This window comes from Pollachius pollachius (genome assembly GCF_949987615.1).
Source record: "Pollachius pollachius genome assembly, chromosome: 14".
Classification (NCBI taxonomy): domain Eukaryota; kingdom Metazoa; phylum Chordata; class Actinopteri; order Gadiformes; family Gadidae; genus Pollachius; species Pollachius pollachius.
The window spans coordinates 16,265,093-16,292,345 of record NC_136947.1 but is presented as its reverse complement, the minus strand read 5'-3'; the positions used below and the strand labels follow the sequence as shown (position 1 = coordinate 16,292,345).

General features: G+C 49.5%; 1 protein-coding gene across 2 annotated transcripts in view; it reads right to left on the bottom strand.

Annotated features, from left to right (window-relative positions):
• The window catches only part of ephb1 (EPH receptor B1), a 159,669-nt gene that overhangs the window by 56,146 nt on the left and 76,270 nt on the right, over window positions 1-27,253 (bottom strand). Inside the window, exons 4-5 of one of the 2 annotated variants that reach the window (XM_079750905.1) lie at window positions 9,810-9,965; window positions 942-1,277 (exon numbers count right to left, since the gene is read on the bottom strand). In XM_079750905.1, the coding sequence (XP_079607031.1) occupies window positions 942-1,277; window positions 9,810-9,965 (492 nt within the window). The remainder of the gene's footprint in view (window positions 1-941; window positions 1,278-9,809; window positions 9,966-27,253) is intronic. The other variant, XM_079750906.1, reaches the window with a different exon arrangement.

The window sequence follows — 27,253 nt, the reverse complement described above, 5'->3', positions numbered from 1 at the left end:
GCCCTTCACAGGGTCCCCGGAGCTGCTAGCCTCAACACGAGTGGCTCCATAAACGATCACAAGTCTGTCTGAGCCAGGCTCAGGAGAAAGCCAAATAATAAATGAGGAATTCTTTGGAATGTCCGTTGATGACGCAGGCAAACATCGGTCCATCTTTCGTGCGGCCTTAATGTGTAAATGAAACCCAGCAGAGTTCAAAGAGACGAGAAACGGGGGCAGAGGACATCATTCACGTGCCTCTCTCAGCCACACATCCGCACCCGGCGCGCCGTGGGTCCGGGTCTGAAGTCCTGCCACTATATTATTGCTTCTTTCATATCTTTTGCCCAATCCTCCCACCCAAACACTCAGTGATGTACGGAGTGCCACTTTAGTTTGGTGTGAGTGGGACCCAGTAAAAGAGTCAGGGTTTCAGTGTTCCGCTGCTCCACTACAGGCCCACTTCCCGCCCTTCCTACACCCTCCTTAAGAGATATCCTCTACAGAGATCACAGAACCAGAACCAGGGAATCTTAGCCAATCCTCCCCCCATAATATTTGATGTAAACCATTACCTAAGCTGCCCCCATACAAAAAACATTCATAATTAATCAAATCATTTCTACAGCATAACCCCAGATGCTGCTTGGATGCTACCAATATACGTCTCCCCAATTCTGCACCCATTGCAGTCCTAACCATCCCTGGAAGGAGGACTTCCTATGCTGCGGTCCTTCCCAAGGTCTCCTCCCTCATTTAAGTGCTTTCGAGGCCTTTAAAGGCCTCAGGGTTAACGGGATGTCATATAATACGGCCCTCCAAAGCACCTTTGAGACTGTAACTATGATGAAGGTGACAATACAAATAAAATCCCCTTGACAACAACAACAACAACAACAACCACCACCACCACCACAACAACAACAACAAGGGGTGCGATGGAGGGGGGCCTGCGTCCTTACCGGCCTGGTTGGTGGTGATGTCTATGGAGACGTGCTGGGCCGGGTAGGGGCTCCGGTTGCTGACCCCGTTGACCGCCTGGATCTCGAAGCTGTACAGGGTGTGCGCCAGCAGGTTGCTGATGAGCACGCGCGTGTCGGTGAGGCCCTGCTGCCGGGGCAGGAAGTCCACGTTGTCGTCGCAGTGGGAGCAGGAGCGGCGGTCCGAGCGGCACTTCTTGCACACGATGTTGTAGACCACGTCCTCGCGACCCCCCGTCTCCCGGGGCGAGTGCCACTCCAGGATGACGGAGGTCTCGTTGACGATGGAGATGACGTTGCGCGGCCCCGACGGCACGCCTGGGGGGGGACACAGAGCGAGGGGGCCGGGGGAAGCGGCGGGGATGAGAGGGAAGGCCGGATGTGTGGTGGTGGTGGGGGGGGGGGGGTCGTCTTTGTATTTGCAAAGCACATTTCGTGAGCATATTGTTGGAGTGTGTGTGTGTGTGTGTTTGTGTGTGTGTGTGTGTGTGTGTGTGTGTGGGTGTTTGTGTGTGTGTGTGTGTGTGTGTGTGTGTGTGTGTGTGTGTGTGTGTGTGTGTGTGTGTGTGTGTGTGTGTGTGTGTGTTTGTGTGCGTCCTTAGTGATGGGGGGTGTATCTGTGTGTCTTCACAAGCCCTTGTTTGACGTTTGAGTAAATGTGAGATGGAAATGTCGGCGTGGCGGTGTTGTGTGCGTGTGTGCCCGGTGCACACTTAAACATGTTGTCAACTTCAGTCCCCCTCGACTGGACTGTGTGCACATTTAGTCAGCTTTGAGGATTCAAGGTTTTTTTTGGATGATTACATGTATTTTTTTTTTTACTACGGGCACATTCTGAATGCTAATTTATTCCGCTCACTCACAAATGCAGATCACACAGTGAGACGCCCGTGTCTATCAAACATTGGGTGTTAAGTAGAAGCCAGTGTTGCGTCGAGTGTTCTTATCAAGCAAGGGCCTCTCAGGATTCAAGCTCTCATTCCCTTGTACATAGTCCAGCAGCTTGAGCAGAGCCCACATTTGACACTAAGACGAGAGAAAGAAATCTGGAAATAGTGCGTCGGTCGTTTTTTTTTGAGTGGTGGGTGATTACCAGGGCACGGAACAACAGACACCTCAGCCCACTGCACTTGCCGTGAACCTTTCGTTTGAATTGTCCCAGACTTGTTATGAGTTTTGCTATTTATAAGTCAACGTGTTCTCTCAATTCACAACTGTTTTTTCCAAAACACTCTTTCTTATTCTCATCTTATTTCCTTTTGGGTGGCTCTTTCCTTGCCTTTACCATTCTCACTTCCCCTCCTCTCCCCTCCTCTCCCCACCTCTCCCCTCCGCCCCCCCATCTCTCCCCTCCTCTCCCCCTTTCTCCTCCTACTCTAATTTCCTCTTGTGGATGATTGAAATGACTTGGCACATGCCAGGGGATAATAACATGCACAATTTACACGATTGGCTTGGCAGCGCTCAATGATAAACTGAAGATTAGGAAGCCTTTTTTTTGAAGACATTTATATTCAGATTCTATTCTGAAACAGAGGGCAGGTGGTTAGTTCTGTCAGCACGCACACAAAGGATCATTGTTGGCCCACAAAGCCACAGGACAAAGCAGCATCCGGAACACACACACACACACACACACACCAAGGACAGTTCACCAGTGTTACCAAGGCGACCCCGGTGTCGTATCACCTCGTCTTGCACAGGGCAGTCAGCATTCACTGCCGAAATGGGAAGGGAGTGAGTGCGGATGGGTGTACCTATTATGTTCTGCAGATACATAAGGGCCATTTATAGAAAATACCTATTTAGGTTAGAGAAAAAAGTGGCTACCATGGGCCTGAAGAGGAAGACACAGAGAGAGACAATCAAGGAGAGAGAGCGAGAGAGATAGGAAAAGGATGAATGAGAGAGAGTGTTAGAGAGTACGGAGTGTTTGAGAGTGAGAGAGAGAGAGAAATGAAGAGCAATAAAACATGCGAGAACTGGCGCTGCGTGTCGCCATCACACAACCACTGTAGTGTACAGACCATAATAGTGTAGTGTGTGTGTTGGCAGAAATCGGCTGTATCAAGAAAGTGGGACAACTTCCCCCTCGCTCCTCCTGGGGATTCCAAGAGAGTCACTTCATGTGTCCCCGTGTGTACTGCCCGCATCATCAATCACAGGCCGTCCGCAGTGCCTCGCATCCGCACGCGGGAACAAATAAATACGCCCGTTGTCATGCGGAAAATCCACGTGAGGCAATTACACATGAGCTGCACGTTGGCCATTTTGCTTTCATGCCCCCATGAGCTCCCTGTCTGTATCAATGTGCTCAAACAACAGACTGTGGATGACAACAAAAAAAAAAAAAGAATAAAGAAATAAATAAAGAGGGGTGAGTCAGGCCCCAAACCTATGTGCCGGCCGCGATCAGGGCCCAGCCTCGCAAATGCAGAAAGGGAATGAGAAATGAGATGTGACTGCCACTTAACCGGTGATTTGGAGGCCATTACTGGGGGGCCCTGGGCTGTTTTAATTTGCCACAGGATTTAATTTGTCGCCAACGTTACTTACAGCCCTCTAAACCAGGCATTCACTTAGCCACGCCACTCAGCCGTCATTGTGTGTACATGTTGCCCGCACCACGCCAGCGCCACTAACCACACGGGCGGCCCCAGCGCAGTTGGTCCCCAAAATGGCTCGCGTCACATGCCGCAGTTTTCAACGGCGCTAGAGGGGAATTCCGTGGTTTAATATCTCAGGGGTCCAGAAAAAGAGAAAATCCTCATCGTCAGCCAAATAGCGCAGAGTGGCACAGCGAGACTAATCCAGTTAAGGCCATTTAGCATTTGGCTTTACATTAAGTATGAAATAGTTCACCTCATTAAGCACTTTGTCTCCGGGGATACACTCGCGCACACACAAAAACACACACACACACACACACACGAACACATTGACCTCCCGCCATGCGCTTCCAGGGGTAAAACTTGGGAACAACTGAACCGTGGCACCTTATATCTGCCTTAGCGCTGACATGGGGGTCTGAGCTGAGCAGTGATCGGGACTCACGGGGGAACCGTGACGACCGCCGCGGCCCCCTTCTCCGTGCTACTGCTGCTCTGGCTCCCAAAGCTGCGAGCCAGGCAGGTGGATACAGAGATGGATGGGCCGTCCGCCGCTGCCCCCAGCAGAGCGGAACACCTCAGCACAGGAGCCGGCGCTGAACAAAAAGGGTGCCACACCATACCTCCCCCCCACCCCCCTCGCTTGCTTCCACTCTAGGCTGGCAAACATCAAGTCCTCCTACCCCCTTCCTTAAGCACCGTAGCCTACCCCATCCAGTCCCCGCCAACAACACCCCACCACCACCACCCTCCCCAGCCACATCATCACCACCGCAAAATAAACACTCTGCCACTTTGTTTACCCAGCCACCCAGCTAGATGGACCAGTGCCATCCCCCCCCTCCCTCCCCCCCCCCCCCCAAACACTACCCGACACCCACCAGCCCTCCCTCCATGCCTTCTCCCCTTCCACTGTGTTTGCTTTGCCGACGTCTTAACAGGGCCTCTAGGGGCCCCTGCAGCGGGTCCCTGTGTGTGGAGATAGGGTGGGCTGGAGAGGGGGAGGGATGATGAAGTGTCACGGTGAGGGATGTAATGAAACACGTTTTAAGGGCGAAGACGTACCAAGGATGTCTCGAGTGAGAGATTAAAGGTGGTATTGAGGGATTGCATATGTGTGGTTGGTGTGTGTTTGTGTTTCTGTGTGTGTGTGTGTGTGTGTGTGTGAGGTGAGTCTGTCTGTGATACGGGAGGTTGAGAGGCTTGTGGGAAATATCAAAGCCTTCTCCCGGTCCCCAGAGACGGCACATTAAGCCGCATGTGCTTTCCTGGTAACAAACAAGGAGTCAGTGTGCACTTTGGTTTTCCCACACCAGACACAGCGCAATGCCAGCCCAGACAGAGAGACCCAAACATGCTGTCAGGTGATCTCCTTTTAAACCTAGCTAGTGTCGGTCTGGAACCAATATGATTGACAATACTAAAGATATATACTTTTATTTTTCTCTTTCTCTTTTTACAGACTAGGTCAACTATATAAACAACTGTTCTTATCCAGAATACGCTAGTCTCTTAAAAATACAAATAAGACTTCTACCAAACAAATAGCTATTGCGAATCAAATGAACTCCCTTAAACTGCTACAACCAAACACTGAAACCAATCCTAAGGCAAAGCAAACACCGATCGGTGCCAAACATACTGTAAGCACAGTTTCAGCCAATCATAACAAACGGTTGTAGATTCCACGGTACCAGTGTTTTTTTTCTTTTTACTGTTAGGAAATACCTGTACCTCGTCTCTCCAGCAGGAAGAGCTTCTAATAGGGCAGTACTTTTTTGTCTACTTAGCTTGGCTCTGACTTTTACAACTCGAATACGGAAGGAAGGAAGCTGTCCAGTTTACTTTTTTTGCATTCTGGGAAACCTCCTCTCCCAGCTTCACAGACAACACCACAAAACGACAACAAAGGGGTGAGCTGGTCGAGAGAAGTTCTGAAAACCTATGCTCGACTCACCCCCTTTTTTGTCTTTGAAACGAGAACAAGGAGAGGAGCGCAGACTTTGAATACAGGAGTGAAGGAGAGGAAAACAATAGGGAGGAGGAGATGTGGGAATGGCCAAACAGATAGCGCTGTTGTTCTTTCATGTAGTTTATCCTTCCTGCGGGAAAAAAAGCCAGTGTTTGTGTCTACCCCGAGATCAGAAGTTCCAGACAACAAGGCTTAACGGGTTGAGACACCAGATCCTAAATAAGTGTGGTTCAAACCAGGAATGCCTGCAAACCCATCACACAAACCCTCGTTTGAGTACGGAATCCTTGACTTGTAATAGTTCCTCAAAGTTCCCTTGCATGTCTGCTTTCAATTTGTGTGGAACACAATGATTACTTTGTCAAGAATGAAACAACACACACATCCCTCCCCCTGCTGAGGACGCCATTTGGGGGTTGTGTGTTTGTTGTCCCGACCTATCATACCTAGTAAAGCACCAGATGGATGTCTTCCCCAGACTCTTCGTCTGCGCCTGCAGCAACCTCCTCATCAAGATCCCCATGCTGCTCCTGGCTCTAGCTCTGCTATTCTATCTGCGCCCGCCCCTCTCTCCTCCCCCGTCTCCCACCCTTCTCCCCCTCTCCTCCCCCGTCTCCCACCCGTCTCTCCCTCTCCTCCTCCGTCTCCCACCCTTCTCCCCCTCTCCTCCTCCGTCTCCCACCCTTCTCCCCCTCTCCTCCCCGGTCTCCCACCATTCTCCCCCTCTCCTCCCCCGTCTCCCACCCGTCTCTCCCTCTCCTCCCCCGTCTCCCACCCGTCTCTCCCTCTCCTCCTCCGTCTCCCACCCTTCTCCCCCTCTCCTCCTCCGTCTCCCACCCTTCTCCCCCTCTCCTCCCCGGTCTCCCACCCTTCTCCCCCTCTCCTCCCCCGTCTCCCACCCGTCTCTCCCTCTCCTCCTCCGTCTCCCACCCTTCTCCCCCTCTCCTCCTCCGTCTCCCACCCTTCTCCCCCTCTCCTCCCCGGTCTCCCACCCTTCTCCCCCTCTCCTCCTCCGTCTCCCACCCGTCTCCCCCTCTCCTCCTCCGTCTCCCACCCTTCTCTCCCTCTCCTCCCCCGTCTCCCACCCTTCTCCCCCTCTCCTCCCCCGTCTCCCACCCGTCTCTCCCTCTCCTCCCCCGTCTCCCACCCTTCTCCCCCACTCCTACCCTTCTCCCCCTCTCCTCCTCCGTCTCCCACCCTTCTCCCCCTCTCCTCCTCCGTCTCCCACCCTTCTCCCCCTCTCCTCCTCCGTCTCCCTCCCTTCTCTCCCTCTCTTGCGGTGGGCCCCTGGTGTTCCGCATGCCTTCTTCTCAAAGGACTAATCAGCACCCCCCCCCCCACCCACCACCTTGCATCCCACCCCCTGTCTGCTCGCTACCGAGCCTGTCCCCTGCGAAGACTCTCACGCTGGGAGAAGCCCACCGGTGCAGCAGGTAGCCGAGATAGGAGGCTGATAGCCCCCCATGGGGGGAGGAGAACATACGTCAGTCTGGGAAGACTTCGGGGAGAGAGTGAGCGAAATGGTCTGCTACTGATTCCAAAGGGCGCCAGGAAACCTCCCAAAGGTCACTGTATGTTGAGCAGCCGAGGAGAGGAGATGGGCGATAATATATCTCTCTCACCCTCTCTCTCTCCCTCTCTCTCTCCCCCCTCTCTCTCTCTCTCTCTCACCCTCTCTCCCTCGCTCAACCTCTCCCTCTCTCCCTCTCCCTCGCTCTCGCTCTCCTGTCTCTCTCACCCTCTCCCGCTCACCCTCTCTCTCTCTCTGTCCCTCTCTCTCTCTCTCTCTCTCTCTTACCCTCTCTCCCTCGCTCAACCTCTCCCTCTCTCCCTCTCCCTCTCTCTCTCTCGCTCTCCTGTCTCTCTCACCCTCTCCCGCTCACCCTCTCTCTCTCTCTGTCCCTCTCTCTCGCTCTCTCTCTCTCTCTCTCTCTCCCTCTCCCTCTCTCTCGCTCTCCTGTCTCTCTCACCCTCTCCCGCTCACCCTCTCTCTCTCTCTGTCCCTCTCTCTCTCTCTCTCTCTCTCTCTCTCTTACCCTCTCTCCCTCGCTCAACCTCTCCCTCTCTTCCTCTCCCTCTCTCTCTCTCGCTCTCCTGTCTCTCTCACCCTCTCCCGCTCACCCTCTCTCTCTCTCTGTCCCTCTCTCTCGCTCTCTCTCTCTCTCTCTCTCTCCCTCTCCCTCTCTCTCGCTCTCCTGTCTCTCTCACCCTCTCCCGCTCACCCTCTCTCTCTCTCTCCCTCTCTCTCTCTCTCTCATAAAGCTGAGGCTCCCCTGCAGCCAGGGAGAGCCGGGGGCCAATCCATCAGAAATATTCATCAGACCAGATCTGTAGCACTCATACACACCTTGCGCCGCTTTAGGCGAGGCTAGCACGGCTAATGCTAAAGTGAATAACCTTTCTTGCCGGTTGAAGCGATGGGCCTGATTTGGGGTGACTGTAAGAGCCCTCTTATCAGTGGCCTGGCAGTATTAAGAACATTCTTCTGTCGGAGGATCTCAGTGGCGAGCCCTGCCCAGATCAAGGCCACGACGGACATCAAGCAAACCGTAGCCTGGACTACGGTGATCAGAGAGGTCTTTAAATGTGATAAGGGGGTTTTGTTAACATGGCTGGATTTCAAGTCCGTAAAAAGATGGTTAAAAGGGGGGATGGTGAGAAACAAAAATGTCAAACACACGCTGGCATTTGGGAGTCCATGAACGAGACGGTGGATATAATATTTTCATAATGCCAAGCGCATCAGGTTCTTCATGAGGGAAGCCGAGTTTCACATCTTTGTACAATGATAATATAGATCGAAATCAAGTCCACATGGCATTATCACAATTTATAGGGATGGACTGGATACGTGGGAGGTTCACATAAAATAAATAATGAATCAAAAAGGGAGTGTGGAGCCTACAAGATGATAGATGAAGATAAGGTAATAAAACTAAAAAGTTGGCACAGGCTGCTTTGCAGAAAAAGCTCAACAGTGACCAGTGGGAATATATTTAGACAAAGCGGGGAACAGTTGTGCGCTGAGGGAAAATAGACGGCCTCAAGCTACAGACCAACTGTACACCTGATGGAGTTTACAGGAACTCACCGGAGAGGCAAATAGTACATCGTAGGAAAGCAGGAACAAATGCACAAGGTGACTGAGGAACTAGTTCCACTGAGAGTATCTGTAGCCCAGAGGTGTGTATAGGCAGAGGAAATCTTTTTTAACTGACACAAATGCCATATTGGGGTACCAGGAGGGCTTTCAGGCACCTTTTGTTTGTCTTAAAATAAACATGTCGGGTTGCATTCAGTGCAACTGAATGCAAGGACAGAGAGGGAGGAATAGGTATTTCAGCGGAAAGGAATGAACGACGCAAACTCTGTTTTATAACAGAATGAAGAACAGCATGTTTCCATGCCTGTTCAAAAGCTGCTACGACAGCGGCTTCATGAAAACATCAGACCAAGTGACCAGAGTGCCTAACTACATCGATGATCCTTTCATAGTTGCCTTACAGGAAAGAAAACTTAGCAAAAAGGTTGGCAATGCTAGAATAATTGGTGGATGGTCTGTGTACGGGGACAACAATGGTCCTCCTCCAATGTAATTGTGTGTCAAGGTGGACAGGTCGGCCCTGTACATAACGGCACGTTAACTACAGTAACTCAGGGCAGTAGGGGAATAGTTGTGGCATCTTCAGTGGACCCCAGAAAGGACAGTTCTGAGAGTAATTAAGACCTCAGGGGATGATGGGAGGGTCATAGAGGAGAGGTGAAGGCGAATATTAAGAGGGAGAGACGAGTTGTTATCTTTTAAGGGGTTTAAAAACTAAAAACATGTAAGGGCTGCAAATCAAGAGCGATAAAATAAATATTTTTTTTTCTTTTTATTTGTTCATCTACAAACAGCCAGCTCAATAAAACTCTCAGTTCACAGGAGAATGGGCCTGTGCGTGTGTGTGAGTGGATGTTTATGTGTGCTATCGTGTGTGTGTTAGCTTACGTGTATACATATGTGTGCATGTTTATGGGTGTGTGCATGTGTGTCTGCGAGTGTGTGTGTGTGTGTGTGTGTGCACGCTTATGTGTGCAAGCTCACGCAGGCTGCTTATACGCGGAAACGTCTGTATGTGGGTGTGTGTCTGTCTGTGCGTGGGCACGTGCATGTGCGCGTGGGTGTTTGTGCGTGTGACTGTGTGACTGTTTGTGTGTGACTGTGTATGTGTGTGTGTGTGCGTCTGTGCGTGTGCGTGTGCGTGTACACGTGCGAGGGGGGCGTACTTGTGCAGGGTGCGTCCGGCAGGTCGGCGTCCCCGCGGTAGTAGCCGTTGCGGCAAATGCAGACGGTGGCGGCCTCCCCTGCCGAGCGGCTGTTGGGGGGGCACTGGAGGCACAGCCCTGGCCCCTGGCTGGACTTGAAGGTGCCCGGGGGACACGCTGCACGGAGAGGGGGGAGTGGAGGGGGAGAAGAGACAGCAGAGATAGCGGTCAGACACGGGAGCAATGGGGCAACAGAAATGTCCAGGCAGAGGCCGGCGATCAGGTGTGCACTTGACGTCCGGAGAAGATACAGCGGAGAGACGAGGGGCCGATGGCCAAGTTGATAGGACGCAGAGGGACAGAGATAGGGAGAGGGACAATGACAAAGCGCGCGCGCGAGGGAGGGAGAGAGAGAGAGAGAGAGAGAGAGAGAGAGAGAGAGAGAGAGAGAGAGAGAGAGAGAGAGAGAGAGAGAGACAGAGACAGAGACAGAGACAGAGAGAGAGAGAGAGAGAGACGTTTAGAGTACTAAGAGTACTAAAAATTGCTTCATAATTGGCTGATCTTGTGGTTGCCTCAACTCTGTGTGGGCATGTGCGTGAGTGTGCATGTGTACGTGCACGCGCGTCTAATCCAACCATATCAACCGCCTTCACTCATCCATTCCTCAAAGTCCTGAACCCCCCCAAACCCTTAACCCCCTAACTGGCCTTTCCCCAGCAAAGTGGGACATTCACTGCCTCTTTACTCTCATCATGTAAATCGTGAGATGGAGCTAAATCGGAGGGGAGAGATGGGCGACTGACAGCTGATCTCCCCATCGCGCTGCCGTTCAGGCGATAACAGAAATCCATTTCTTTATCCAACCCTATCCCAAAAGTCGAATAATAAAAACAATACCAATGGGGAAAGATGCAGGGAATTTCTCGCACTGCGGATGAAGGATTTACTGCCCATAATAACCATGATGAATGTCTAATATTTTAGCGGGCGCCACAGTCGCACACGGGGGGGAGGGGGGGGGGGGGGGGGGGGGGGGGTGAGGAGAAGAAGCAGTGGTGGTGGTAAACTGGGATATAAATTTAATGGGACAAGCAGCTCATGGGGTCCCTATCTGCTCCGATTTGTCGGAGTAAAGGAGATTGTAACAGCTTTGACTAGCGCGGGGAAATGGGAGAAGCGCTTAAGCCTGTGAGGTCAAAAGTGCGTTGTTGTGTGTGTGTAGTTGCGTGCATGTCTGTGTGTTATCCTTGGTTTGTCATAGACAAGACAGTTTTATGAGTGTGACCCGAGAGCCTGGATGGTGCGGTGTGGAATGTATGAGGGGCGCTCCGATAAGACCGGTATTGAGCGCTGGTATTGTGCAGCGGGTTCCAGGCGTGATGTGATCTGCCATTTGCGGTGGGAAGCGTGTGATAATGGAAGCATGAGAGCCAAAGCGTTGGTGGATTATTTTATTATTTATTTTAACCAGAGTAATCACTTCAAGTTGAATTAATAAAAAAAATGAACTTGATACAAAAGTGTTTTATTGAATTTAGCTTGAGAGGCCGCTCTTTAGATTTGCAAATATATGTATTCAGCCATTGGTAACTGGATTAGTTTTAAGGGCCAGGGATAACTTTAAGCTGGATCTACGTTCTGATTGGTTAAGTGCTTGAGAATGCAGTGCATTAGCTAACATCTGCAACAGCCATTAGACCCTCATATCAACAGGCTTTTAAGATTTAATTAAACATTTTATGCTTCATTACAATAAGCGGCAGGAAGTCCAGCATGTAATTTTACTACAGTGTAAAACACAGAAGGTTTTTCCTTCTTTCATTTTTACGAGTCCTTCCAGGCCGACCGCCGGGCCCCTCGAGGGGCCGTTCACAAGAGGAAAGGGAGGTGCATACATTGCAGAAAGACGGACGGACGGACGGACGGGGGGGGCGTTTGTAACCCAAAACAAACGGATTGGCATCTGTCTGCTTGTGTTTGTGTACAAGTGTCTGTGTGTTTGTGTGCACTGAGATCGACCTTGCCTCCACCCCTGCCCAACGGCTGACCTTTGACCTCATGGGGCAGATAAGGTGCAGACTAACTGAGCGACCTGCCGTCAAGGTCAACACCTTTCAGGGGCACACTGAAACTAAAGTACTGAGATGTGAGCGGGATAACTCCTGGGAGGAAGAAGCAAGTGCGGGAGATGAAACAAACAAGAGCACTGCTTTTATTTGCTTTATTTCCTGGTAAGACTCTATGGCATGCCTGTAGTAAAGTGCAATTGATGGGTCTGTTTCGAAAGCCTGCTCCACAAAATTGAACCGTGGGATTTTAAAGGTTCAACCTACTCCAAAAAGTAAAAATGCAATAGAGGCTCTTTAAAAATGTCCACTCCATATGTGGAAGCACACACCACCTGCTCAGTCGTTTCACGAAGCAATAACGTTCAAGGGTATCGCAGATAACTAGATAGTAAAACATCAAAAATTCATTTTCTACGGGAGGGAACTAATGCGTCATCATCTTGCTGTACGGAAAAGGAGAAAAAGGAGGCAAGTGCAAGGAGACAGCCTACAGCAGACAGGCACAGCGGCACAGAGAGACACATAGTCATGCATACTATATAACACACACGCACACTCTGTCTTCACGTCTCCTATCATTTCAAATCTGTTGCCCCGGCTCTCACCGAAACAAGAAAACAAATCAGGCCCATTACAATAGGGCTGTTTTTAATGGCGTCTGAGGTGTGTACGTGTGCGTACATCTCTGTTTCTGTCTCCTACCCTCCGGTCATACCGTCACCAACAGGCTGTAGTCCGGCTTTGAGCGTTGTCGTTGGATGGTAGAAAGAGGGAGAGAGAACAACAGAGAACGAGAAAGGGAGAGAGAAAGAGAGAGAGAGAGAGATAGAGAGAAGGGAGAGGGGGAATGAGGCGGTGGATGCTATGCTGAATCAACTGTCTGAGATAGCGTTCCTGCCTGGCCTCCAGGCAAATGTTGTTGGAGCATGGTCGAATGCAGTCGCATGCTATGAACACAAACAGACGCACACACACACACACACACACAGAAACACACACGCACACACACAAACAAACAAATACGCACAGAATGCGCCGCACACCACAGCAATGGGCATCATATGAAAGCAAACAGCATTCTCCTTGTGTTGCTGTTCCTTTTATCTGCTTCCCAGCGCGCACGTATGCACCCTGAATGCAAAATAGTGCTATTTCGTCATTCAGCAGACAGAATTACTTATTCCTGCAGCAGCACATTTTCTTCATAAATATGTGCATGTTTACATCATTACAGAATCAAGGCAGGGGCTGGTTGTCTTGCTCAAGGGATGGCTACAAGTGGACTGCAGACATTGGCGTTTTGGACCAACATCCTTTCAAGTAGGAGTCAAGCATCGGACCACTATATCCAGACTAGCATTTGCCAGCAAAGTACTTCCCAGAGTGGGTCCACACACACACACACACACACACACACACACACACACACACACACACACACACACACACACACAATATACTGCCACGGCTGACCCCTTAATAAATAAGATTGCCCTGCCGCATTTTAAGGCACTTGGGCAGCATATGTTCCACAGTGGCAATTACATAGCTCTACTCTCAACATTAGGGGATGCCAAGAGCCTCCATACAGTCAGACAGTAGGTGGGAGCATGATAGGCACACACATAAACACACACACACACACACACACACACACACACACACACACACACACACACACACACACACACACACACACACACACAACCACAAAAAGACTACGCACTTAGAGATTCAAAGATTTAAAAGCACTTCATAACTAGAGAAAATATGTATTTATAACATTATCAGAAACGGCGCACATGCCAATCTTGCAAACAACTGAACTCCATTCTGTGAATCTCTGCTTTGGAGCCAAGTGGAGGCTGTCCTTACTAATTGACCTTCTTAATATGATCACAAATCATACCCAATACCCTCATTCATTAGCTGCTTACTGATCTGTTGCTCCAGAGATGAGAAGGGCAAAGAGAGAGAGAGATAGAGTGAAAGAGGAAGAGAGAGATGGAGAGCGAGAGTGAGACGGAGAGAGAGAAAAGGAGAGAAAGGTTGGATAGGGAGAGAGAGATGCAGAGAGAGAAAGATGGAGATAACAAGAGAGAGAGAGAGAGAGAGAGAGAGAGAGAGAGAGAGAGGGAGAGAGAGGGAGAGAGCGAGGGAGACACACACAAAGAGAAAAAACGATGAGATGAATGATTTGCAAATAATATTTGGTAACCTCCCAGGTCTTGTTCAAAGAGCAATGCAACAGTGGGCCATGTTTTCGTAACGCCTCATCGCACTTGGAACACGGCCCGACTTTCTTTCTTGTCCTGATTCATTAATATTTGGATAGGAGGGATGGGCTGGGTCTCTCTCTCTCTCCCTCGCCCTCTCTCTCCCTCCCTCTCTCTCTCTCTCTCTCTCTCTCTCTCTCTCTCTCTCTCTCTCTCTCTCTCTCTCTCTCTCTCTCTCTCAGAACAACCTTGCATGGAGAGGAGGAGGAGGGGGGGAGAGGTGTGGAGGGGGTGGGGAGGTGCGAACAGACGTATCAGTCATCAGAGGTGTTGGTTTCCAGGGGACGGAGGTAGAAGAGAACATTATATCAACACGCAATTAGTCTCCTCTGTGGGAGAGTAACCCACCAGTGAACTGCCGGCGAGGGGAGAAACCAAACATTCCTCCTCTTCAAGTGGTCTCTTGGGGGCCCCGGCCGCCATTGTTCCCCCCTCCGCACTGGCTCCTTCTCTGCCCTCGCGCCTCTCTCTGTTTTTCTACCCCTCCTCTATCCCACCGCCACGGTTTGCTTTCTCTCGTTTTCAATTTTGTGTTTGGTTTTACTCGTTTGCTCCTGATGTTGTTGCTTTTGTGTCCTGATTGACAGGTGGAATCCCAGTTAAGGTAGGCTCCCACTGTCTTTGCTTTCTCTCTCTCTCACACTTTCTCTCTCCCTGTTTCTCTCCCCTGTCCGTCTGTCTTCTGCTCTCTTTCTATCCCCCGCTCTCTCCATCTCAATTTGTTCCTCTCTCTCTCATCACTTTGTGTGTGTGTCTCATCAGCTCCCTTCTCACTATATGCACCTCTCTCCTCGCTTGCTCTTCCTCTCTCTCACTATGCCTCCCTTACCCTGTCTATCTCCCCCTCCCTCTACTATATCTTTCCTCTCTCTATTTATGTCCCTCCCCTCTTTCAATGTCTCTCTTCCCATGTCTGTTCTCTCTCTCTCTCTCTTTCTCTCTCTCTGTCACTCTCTCTCTCTCCCTCTGCCTATATTCATCCCTCTCCTAAACTCTCCAAGTCTCTCTCTGCCCCTATATATCTTCTCTCACTCCCTATGTATCTCTTTCCCCCCCTCCTCTTCTCTGTCTCTCCTCCCCCCCTCCCCCGCTGTCCATCTTCCCTCTATCTATCTCCATGTCTCTCCCCCAGTCTCTGTATCATTCTCTCACTGCGGATGTGTTGACAGCGGCAGGGCAGCTGTGAATCACTGCAGGCTGCTAATCACAGCGAGACAGCTCTGCCCTCCAGTCACTTCGGGCCCGATGCTCCTGACAACTGGTCTGCTCATTGTCCAGATCATGCCACAGGGGAATATATCACACATACGACTTGACTTAGTACATTTGATATAGGTGTTCAATAGGAGTTATCCTAAAATAATAGAATAACAGCATGGAATGAAATAAAATGATGCAGTTTTACTTGAACATAATGTAAAAGAGGAAATTCTCATTTAGGGGATAAGGTTAAATGTGTCAATCTTTATCAAGATTCATTAAGTTGGATTACCTTCTAAATCTAAACTTACAATACAACTTTTCAGCTTATTGTAAGCTTAAAAAGTAAACGTTTAAATGTAATCTTTAGTTCAGAATGGAGAATGTAGCATTGAGCATTTTAAACCTCACATCAAACCCTTGTGAATGTGACCTTTATGTGAACAAAATATTAACCCGAATTAAAGAGGTAAAAAATAAACCGAACCCACATGTATCCGATCTGGGAATCATTAAGGAACCTGAATACCGGTTCGCTGGTCCATAGAGGAGGGTTTGACAATGGCTGAAAGGCATGAGGGGGGAAATAAAGGCTGAGGGGCTCGGTTATGCACCGTGCACGCTGATATAGTGCAGCATTCAGCGATCCATACATCACAGTTATACCTGCAATTGGCAAGACGCCATGTCTGACGTTTGTGTTTAGAATGTATGGCTATTTCATTAAGATCAAAATGTAAACGGAAACTCTGCATGTATGTACGTGTATATATATATTTATTTATTTATAAATGTAACCCGAGTTAGAGAGTTAGGGTTTCTGCAGGAAAAAGGATTATATACTAGAGAGTTTTTTTTTGCCCCAGATTGGATTTTTATCTCAGAGTCACCAGGTGCGGTGGTTTAGAGGCAGGACTTGAGAACGGAGTTGAATCACCTGATGGATTTGCTACCAAAACCCCCGAAACAATTAAAGTTTTACCATAAGATCCCCCATCCTCCCAGGACTTTTTTTGCCTGTTGGCCCGACTCTGAGGAGATTTATACCCAAGACAACCCTGAAGGCATGTGTGCTGTTTAACTAGCCAGAAGTACTGAACTAGCATCGACAGATCTGGAAAACTAGTTTGATTGACGCAGGTCCTGCTGTTGTGCAGTGCAGGCGTTTGACCCCGGGAACGAGGGGTTGTGAGTAAATCTTAAGTGACCCTTGGGTCCACTTCTTAGCCCCTCTGAAACCCCTTTAACCCACCTCCTCATCTGTCACATGGGCTGGATCGGGGGGGGGGGGGCTTCTGCAGCTTTGGAGTCATGCACGTATTTCCTCACCCACTACACACGCATGCATGCACACACACACATACACGCACACGCACACACACACACACACACACACACACACACACACACACCTAAGCATGCACTCTCTCACACATACACAAATACACACACTCAAAAGCTTTCGGGTGGGTCAAGCCCCTGGTTGACCCACAATTTCACTATTTCACTGCTCAGTCACTCATAAAGCTCCATCTATCTCTCTCCCACTTGAGCCAAGAGGGGTCGAGCCGGCTCTGGGTTTTGGTTGTACGGAATGTGTGTGTGTGCAGGCGTATGTGGGTGTGTGAGTGTGTGTGTGCCTATTTGTTTTTGACAAGTGTGTGTGTGTGGGTGTGTGTGTGTGTGTGTGTGTGTGTGTGTGTGTGTGTGTGTGTGTGTGCGTGCGTGCGTGCGTTTGTGTGTGTGCGTGTGAGTGTTTGTGTGCATATGTGTTTGTGTATGTGCGTAGGTGTTTGTGTGTGTGCGTATATGCATGCGTGCATGAACGGTGTGTGTCGAGTACATCAGTGAAAACGCCGGCCTGACAGACAGACAGACAGACAGACAGACAGGGAGAGCGAGACAGACATACAGACAGACAGACAGACAGACAGACAGACAGACAGACAGACAGACAGACAGACTGACGGACAGAGAGACAGAGAGACAGAGGGACAGACAGACAGACGGACAGACAGTCAGACAGACAGACGCAGCAGAGAACGTGGCCAGAGAGCAGAGTGATGTTACGAAACTACAGGAAAAAGCCAATCAAGGATTCAGCGCATTGGTATTCGTGGCGCGCAGTCCTCTGTCCTTGTTGGTGTTCCAGGCACAGTCCTCATAATGAGATGCTCCTCTACCCAGGTGTTTAATTCCGCAACAAGGTCACGAGAAAAACAAAATGCAATCATTTTAAAGTATGCACATTGCCTAGGAATGTTCAGGAGATATGTAAAAAAAAAGCGTCACATCATTAACGGCAACACCTTTTGAAGCTTTTGTATTCGCTCCACTTTTGTCTGCAGGAATGTACCTTTTCATCGCTCAAGGTCGTTTATGGATCGGTATGGTGGGTCAATTTTTTTTATGACGATGGAATGAGTGCATGTATTTTGTGTTTTGTCCCTAGTTCCTTACTTTAGTTTGCATGGGATATTTATCTCCCCCTGTTGTTCGCGTGTAATGCTGCCATGTTGTTGTCGTCCATGTTTCCCAGCGCCCCTGCCAGCTCCTCTTCACCTCCACCAGGTCGGAATCCAGAGGTCACGGTGATGACATCATCAGACAGGCTCTGGTCAGTGTAACCCAGCGGGGCTTACAGCTGCTGTCTGGGTGCCTACAGGGAGGCTGTGTGTGCGTGTGTGTGTGTGTGTGTGTGTGTGTGTCTGTGTGTGTGTGTGTGTGTGTGGGGGGGGTCCTGAGAACCACCAGGCTAGAGGCTTCAGGAGTCTCTGTCATCACCTTCTAATCTCTTGTGTGGAGAGAATGTGAGGGGAAAAATAGCCAAGCTGGAAAGTTCTTCTCTGCCTCTTTCTTCTGCTTCTTCTCCTCCTCAGGAATGAAAAGGAGCGGGGGGTTGAAAGAGTGCAGCCCAGGAGCGCACCTCGTCTGCTTTGTGGCCGCTGTGGTGCTGATGGGATCCCCCCCTCCCCCCAGAACTCCCACAACACTCCCCTCTGGTCATTAATCATGTGACCATTCTGGCCCTGTCACTGGCTCTTCTCTTGGTGGAAACACACACACACATACACACATAAACACACACACACACACACACACACACACACACACAGCCACGCTCGCACACACGCACACGCACACACACACAAGCGCCTCATGCTATTTTGTCATGCACCGAGCGGTGTTCATCTGGACATACCTATCCTCTTGGTGAGGCATAACAGCAACGGCTGCCTGTGATCAGATAGTACGAAGACAAGACAGACCGAATCCCCCAGAAAACCCAAAAGAGCATGTTCAGATATCCTCCAATTAGGAGAGGGGTTTTCAACTCCCAGCCAATCCCCCCGTGCTCTTACATCACCGGGGACTGGTAATACCAAACACCATAACAGCATTAATGGGGGAATAATATGGCTCACACAATCTTTCTTTGTTTGTGTTTTTGCCCTGCACAAAAAGCCCAACCAGAGAAAGCCGGTCACCTAGTGTGGAGGATACATACTTTATATTTTTGCTGAGGAAATGTGTTTTGTTGAGCGTAATCCATAAGAGTCTGGTCTCTGCAGAGAGCAGTGAAGCACTGAAATAACTGGGAGAGATGAGACAGTGTCCTGCAAAACATACTAAGTAGGGGTGTGTGCCTGTGTGTGTGCCTGTGTGTGTGTGTGTGTGTGGGTGTGTGTGTGTGTGTGTGTGTGATGCTTGTGTGTGATGCGTGGGCGTGTGAATGGCAGTGCTTTCAGTCAAGAAGGAAACGGCAACCACTAGACTGATAATTGCGATGAAAGGAACAGGTGTCTGGTTATTGAAATTATTACAGGTAGACACATTTTGTCCCCAAAAAAAAGATACATAAAATGTTGGATATGTTTTGAGTACACTCTGGAAAACACCAGCAAAGTGTGTGTCTACGAATGTACGTGTGTGCTTGGGCGTGTGTGTGTCTGAGCCATGACACCGGAATACTAGTTTGTTACACGGCGAGTGCCGCCACTGCGCCGGCTGTTACCATGGCAACCTTACAGCCAGCATTTGTTGGATCACTCAACTCCTCCTTTGAATATCAGCCCAATGCCATCCCATACTGGCCGGCTGGGGAATCTTGCATGTGTGTGTGAATGAAGTATGTATGAATCATATCTAATATGCGTGTGTGTGTGTGTGTGTGTGTGTGGGGGGGGGGGGAGGTTCATGCACACATACACACACACACACACACACGGCTTGGCCCACTCTTTATGTTCCTGCCGCACATCAAACAGAGTCATGCAATCTTTATGCTCCACACAGTGTTGCGGCGTCCAGATAGTGTGGGCTCATTGGCCACTCCATGTACAGCTTGGCAGAGGGACAGGGGGGGAAGTCAGGGTCAGTTCCAGGATACAATCTTTCTTGCCAGCCAGGGTACTGACAACATCAAGTGTATGGACAAAGAGACGTAGTGAGGACACTGTGTGTGTTTTAACAGAGGACAGGCGTGTGGCAGGCATGTGACGTGTACAGGGCTGAAATCACCCCAACGTCATCAGAGTACTGTACCGGCAGCACACCAGCTAAAAGAGCAGAGAGAGAACAAGACGGAGACAGAGAGACAGAGAGCCTGATAGCGAGAGAAGAGAGAGAGAGAGAGAGAGAGAGAGAGAGAGAGAGAGAGAGAGAGAGAGAGAGAGAGAGAGAGAGAGAGAGCTAGATTCTACCTGCTCCGGTTGGATACAACCCTTATTTTGTAACATCAAAGTGTTGTAACGCTCCGTCAGCGAGAAAAAGGAAATTACTATGACAAGGTACATTTTGCACCAACGAACTCGGCTTTAGAAAGTCAACCGACACCACCCATGTTAACACCAACAAAAAGAGGTGGAAGGGCTTTTGATTGCGAGACCTGTGGATTAAACATGGCTCACGGCAGGGGTGAATTAAACCATGGGGGGATTACTGGCGAAATGTGTCAGCTTTTCCACAGGTGGTGAGTCAGGGAGACGTCAGCCTCTCAGACGATGATGGGGACGGCATGAGGAACGATGCGGTGTAGGGGTAATAAAATCAGCAATTACAGGCCTTGTCAATTACCCTGCGATAGCATGGTGCAATGAATAACGTATACGTTTGAGGATGAATAGAGCCTCCCTCTGCTCTCTCTCTCTCTCTCTCTCTGTGAGACGTGCGAGACACCATTAGTTTCCTCTGTCTCAGCACTTGTGTCTTTTAAAAAGGCTCTAGCTCATTAACTTTATGGCTGGATCAATTAATCCATAGCAGTTAGCCAAAAGATGCCCACTTGCTACCACGCACACACATACAAATCCCCACACACAAACACATACACATGCACGTAGTACACACGGACAGGTATATATATATTGTTGAATAATACAACATACATCCATAGCACATCCATTTAATGTGTATAGTGAAATGAATATATAGTAAGAAAATGTTGAGGTATATTTTGCCTTACAGCCACCAAAAATAAGATTTCCCTGAAAATAAACCAGTATGGGACATCATTTTACAGGAGGATAAGAAGCCTGAATAAAAGGCAAGACTAAACGAAACAAAAACATCTCTTTATGTAAATGAGAGTTTTGTTTTCATCCTTTGTGATCAAAAGAAACCTTGTTTTAAAAAAAGAAGGCTTTGATTTTCCCTGCTTTCATTTAACAGAAATTACATAAAATAAACCAAGAATAAGCACACCCTGCTGGCTAACGAGCAAAAATGGCTCACTGAGAGTCTAAAAAGTACAAAAGTGGGCTTCCGCTATAATGTAAACATGCCAACAACAATACTTCAATTAACAACACAAAGGTTGCCTGTGAAAATAAAGTCACATCAAAGCTTGTTCAGCTAATCTCATGTGTTGGCAATCATCAAAACACACGCACACACAGACAAGGTAAATGCCTAAATAAGAGAGCCAGATGTCTCAAAACGCTGAACATCTCCAGACATAATGCCACTTAGATGCAAGATGATAAGAAATTAATTACACATTTTTATGCGTGAAAAGAAATCATTTCCATGCACTAATATAAAACCGCTTTCGAGTCGTGCCGAGGTGTTGGAATAACAAAGGTGGCGACCGATTGAAAGCCCGAGTGCTGCATTCGAGGCAATCATTTCCATCCAAGGGCTGCTCAACATCTGTTAAGCAGCACTTACCGAGACTCCAATGCTTTCAGAATGACTTCAGGGAGGCTTAGTGCGAGGGGGAAAAAAGGAAAAGACAGACATGGCGATGGCCGTGTTTCCTAGAATCTGGGCCCCTGGGTTGGAGGCCTTGCTAATGAGCCTGGAGGCCTAAGGAGACGAATGAGTCATTATGCACATCCGGGATGTGGCGATACGTACAAGTTCTCTTTACTGTTCGCCGTCTCCCCCGCTGATTTGGTTCCTAATCGAGCACGTGCTACACGTTGTTTACAGCGAAACAGTTCTGCCAAAGACAGGCTGTCCCTGATGTCAGACTCCCGCCAGTGGGAAACAATGTCTCTCTTCGCTCCCGTCCCTTTCTCCCCCGAAAGAAAGTGCGCAAGAACTTTGGTGGTGTGGCCCTGTGATCCGCCGCTGAGTGTGAGAGTGTGTCTGTGTCGCGTCACACTGTGGTTCACTGACACTTTCACACATGACAAATAGTCTGTCAAAACAACAGCAGCATGAGAGTATGGGGGCCTGAGGTTGAGAGTGAGTCGGAGGGAGAGTTGGAGGGAGAGAGAGAGAGAGAGAGAGAGAGAGAAGACGGGGAGGGGGTAGAGAGATAGAGAGAGAGAAAGTGGGAGAGGGGGGAGAGACAGAGAGGGACAGGGTCTGGTTAGTGAAAGTCTTCACGGCGGGGTGAGTGAGCATCAGGCTCGGAGCGACAGGGATGAGGGCAACGTAAAAGGGTTTGCGGCACTAAGGGGTCGAGAGTAGGGCTGGGTGAGCTCAGCAGAAGGTTGGTGAGGTCATCGACCGCGCCTCTGAACCCCATTCCAAGCACGGTGATGTCATATGTCATCATTTGCCATGAGAAGAAAAAGAGAAAAGGGCTTAAAAGTCCTTTTAGCCCATGTTTTAGTTTCCTTACGACTTTACACTGTGCTCGCCAATAAACCCATTTCTATGGCTACCATATCTTAGCCGCTCTTTATCACACCTGCCACTCTATTTTTATACATCTAACGATAGTTAAGGAGCAACGATTAAAAAATGGCTTTGCGGAGAGAGAAAGAGGAGGTGTATGTTAAAGCAGAGAGATGGCAGGGTGAGTGTGTGTGTGTGTGTGTGTGTGTGTGTGTGTGTGTGTGTGTGTGTGTGTGTGTGTGTGTGTGTGTGTGTGTGTGTGTGTGTGTGTGGAGGGGTCTGAAGTGAGAGAGATAGCACTTAAAGACAGCATCCAAGCACTCTGTCTCACTCTCTGTCTCTCTCCTGTCTCTCTGGCACAGTCCCATGTTTGTGTGTCATTCCTCATTGCACGCTGCAAGTAATGGCCACACTATTATTTTGAGGACATCAACTGGCAACGGCGAGGGGGTAATAAATCCTCCGTACTTCAAGCAGCCGCCGTGCTATACGTCCTTCCGTCCTGTTCAAACTGTAGAGCTGCTTGAAGGCTACCTCAGGACAGAGGCGTTTCATTTACATTTTTATGGTATACACACAGCAAAGGACTGCGAAAAAATCTGAGCGGATGGCTGAATGTTCTGGAATTGATCGAGGCAGTGAAGTAAGCCCTGGCTTGATTAATCCACTTTTTGGGGTGGGGATGAAACTGATGACCAGGGATGTGAAATAGCAGCAGAAACCATGCATTGTGTGTTCTGACAAATGGCTGATTTTTTTCTTTTGTACAATACTCCCGCAAACCCCGCTGCTGCACGAGGTGTCTGAGGTTGGTCTCCCTTCCCTTGGAACAAAAAAAAAACCCTGAAGCACAAGCCAACGAGCACCACCACTTACATTCATATTCCTGCACCTCCTCCACACCTACAGGAACCTCTGTGTAACCGTCTGCAGACAAAACATCCCCACTGTTCCCATCTCCCCATCGAACCCCCCTCACATCCCCCTTAGTAACACGGAGACAAACACAAGGTAGGTTTACAAACCCCCTGACACTGGACTGTGCCCCCCCCCCCCCCCTCCCACCTCCTCTTAGCCCGATCCCAACTGTCCAAACCGGGACAGGGATGACCTTTATCCGCTGGTCCGGGTCCATATGCCCTCAGCAGCACAAACAGCTCGGCCCGAGATCGGATTTGGTTGTTTTTCTATGCATGTATGCGTGTTTGTGTGTCTGTGTGTCTATCCGTGAGTGCTAAGCAGGTTTATCCGCCTCTCTGGGTGCATAATTGTGCAGGCATAGGTACAGTATGTGCATTGATGCGTGACTCAGGCATAGGCTGTTGTTTTTTTCTACAAAAGCACCCACCGCAAGCTGTGTGACACTCTTGGGCTTCATGAAATACACATATACACCTGGCTAAGGACCACACAGCGCAGTATTATGTACATAAATAAGACCAAAGAGTTGGCGTTTTGCCATTATTGTAGGGTAAATGTGTTTGTGTGTTTGTGTGTGTGTGTGTGGTGTGTATTAAAATCAATCAAATAAAAGCCCTAGAGACTTCAGAAGTGATAAAAGAAGGCACGGCAAACTGGCATCTTGGAAGTTCTAGACTCGCGCGCAAAGGTTATGAGGCTAAATTCACCAACTAAGTAGGAGTTGATCCACATTTAGTTTATTTTCATCTTTATGCAGAGCCAGGCAGAACGGAGACATTGGCAGCCGCGGAGGATGAGTTACGGGTGTTTAGAGTAAACAAGGACCCGGCATGCCCTGTGGCTGTTGTTCCAGCAGCCAGATCGCAGCGGTTCTGGTGATGAGCTGAGACCTAAGGACAGACATGCTCCACTTGGAGTGGCTCTGACCGCAGAAATGTTTCTGCAAGATAACGTGGCCAGGCATCTGCAGGCTGTGCTTTGTCTACAACACTGGTGCTATTCACGCTTGATAACACGAAGCTGGAATACACACAAGAGGAGGACATACCCATGGCGCCAGCAACACAACACCCCCACACATGTGCACACACACACATGTGCGCATACACACGCAATCGCACACATGTGCACACACTTGCACACCCAGACACACACACACGTGCACACACATACAAACACACGTGTGCGCACGTACACACACGCACGCACACACACACACGCACGCACACACACACACACACAAACACACGTGCACACATCCATATACCCACACAGACGCACACAGACACACCCTATCAGCTTACACACACAAACACACACACAGACACCCATCAACATAAACATACCCACACTTCCAGAAATCATGGGATTACCGAAATTGCGATATGATTGCAAAAACTTTAGTCTTTCTTCCATAACTATCTGTGTCTGACGTCTCTCTCCAAAATGACTGTGCATACCATCGAGCGATGAACTCTACTCACAGACCGGAGGCAGTGTAGAGCTGAGGGGAACTGCACTCGTTATATTGGGAAACAAAATTGCTTTTCCATAGTTCAATGTGGGAACTTTGAAGTTCATTTACAGTCCATATTTTCTGCTTCCTTGAAGTTCTTTAGAGAAGCTATGGCTGTCCGTTGGAAACGGATGAGGGTGTGTCAGCGTTCTGTATTCCAGGTTAAGATGTTACATGGATGTTGCTTCCACATATAGCGCACACTTGAACCTGCAAGCAAATGGGTGCACACACACACACACACACACACACACACACACACACACAACCACATCACCGCAGACACATGAATCACATTATCTTTGATGCGAATGGACAGTGATGCGCTTCTTAGCACACATGATGGAACACACGGATCCATACATGCCTCCTCACTGACAGGGGGTCACGTTAAACACACACAGCACTCTCACCTGGCAGTGGCACAGGCACTTTGAGCATGACTTCACACACCATCACATCACACACCATCACACAACAACCACACGCAACATGATAAACATATCTGCAACGGCACGGATATCCCCCTGCTGTCTTACGTCGCCTCAGAAGAGGGAGGGGTAAGTCCTGCGGCCGATCCGAAGAACACGCAACACACACGCAACACGTGATGACGCTGTAGGGTGCTGAACAAAACAACCTGGGGTGTTGTGTGTGTGTGTGTGTGTGTGTGCAGTCAGGACTGCATGCACGGTGTGGATACGGCAGTGTGGGTCTTGATGTAGGCTTTCGCTATCAACCGATGCAGAGGTTGGCCACGCCTATACTGACACACGCACACCAAAATTAACTTATCACTCGAAAAACAGGCTCACACATATGCTCCCCACAGCTCGCCATCTCTTTCTCCTCTCTCTCTCTTTCTCTCTCGGGTCGGACATATTAGATTAGAAGAGATTTTTTTTCCTCTTGGCCCGGTCTCAGAGGTGCTAGATTAAATGCCATTCTCACTTTATTGCAGATGGCTTCAAAATAAATCATACAACACACACGCACACACACACGCAATAAATAAAAAACCCTCACACCCACAAACAAACACACACACACACACACACACACACACACACACACACACACACACACACACACACACACACACACACACACACCTGTGCAAAAAATAAATACACACTTGCTTGCACAAACATACACACAGGCCCATAAATATCCATTTACACACACTGTGGAACTATATACACACATACACAAAGCTACACACACACACACACACACACACACGCAGACACACCCAGCGCTGCGTACACGGTGGACATATATAACCCGCTGGGTGAGCCAAACAGTAAAACAGTGGTACGGTCCAGCGGGCGGGCTCTTTGTATTTCAATCGCTGAATCAATGGGTCTAAATTGATTGCGGCAGAGCAGGGCAGAGATGTTCCCCCGGCCAGGAGACCGAGCCCCTCCATTGATTAGATCTGAGAGGGCCAATTGCCTTCACACTGGATTAAGGTGTTCCACGGAGGTGAGCAGCACAGGGCGGGGGGGGGGGGGGAAAGAAGGGGAAGATGCATCAGTGTGTGACACCTGCACCCACTCGTATGTATTGTTTACTGCAGGGATGGATACAATCTTATCTGCCCATCCGTCCCTATATCCAGCCCTCCTTCAATCTCTGCATCGATCTGTCCATTAATCATCCGTCCATCCATCATCCATTCAGCCGTCTGTCAGACTATCTGTGTATTGCTGACACACACACACACGCACGCACACACACACACACACACACACACACACACACACACACACACACACACACACAATCACCCACCTACACACACACACACACACACACCTCAAAATCCTGCGAATCAGGAGGCGCTAGCGCAGATCAGGGGTGTAATCTCTGGGGACCCCGGGGCTAAGTAACCCAGGGTTACGGCGATCTCACTTCAAAGCCCCGCTCAGAGTCTGTTACACATTCCAGCTACAAAGTCTTACTGGCCGTAACCTGGTGGGATCTTACCACCACCCCCCCCCCCCACTCCCCGCGCCACCACCTCCACCATCAGCCGCCATCACAGCGCGGTGCTCTGGCACGGATCAACTGATAAACAATCCGAGGGGGTAGATAAAGCCCCCCCCCCCCCCCCCCCCCCCCCGAATTATGAGGGGGATCGCCTCCTACTCCTCCTCGGCCCCTTTATCTGTCCGTTCAAATCTTCCCCTTCCACTCATCCTCTCTCTCCTCCCCTCCTTCCCTTACTTAGCTCCACTTGTGGGCAGTGATAAGCAGCCCTGCTCCCTTCCCCATCTCCTCAGCCCCCACCCATATTCACCCCACCCACCCACACACAACCACACCCACACACATTACCACCATGCCCAGCACATGGGCCCGTTACCGGGGCAACCAAGGTCCCCCAACCCCCCCACCCCTTCCCAACTC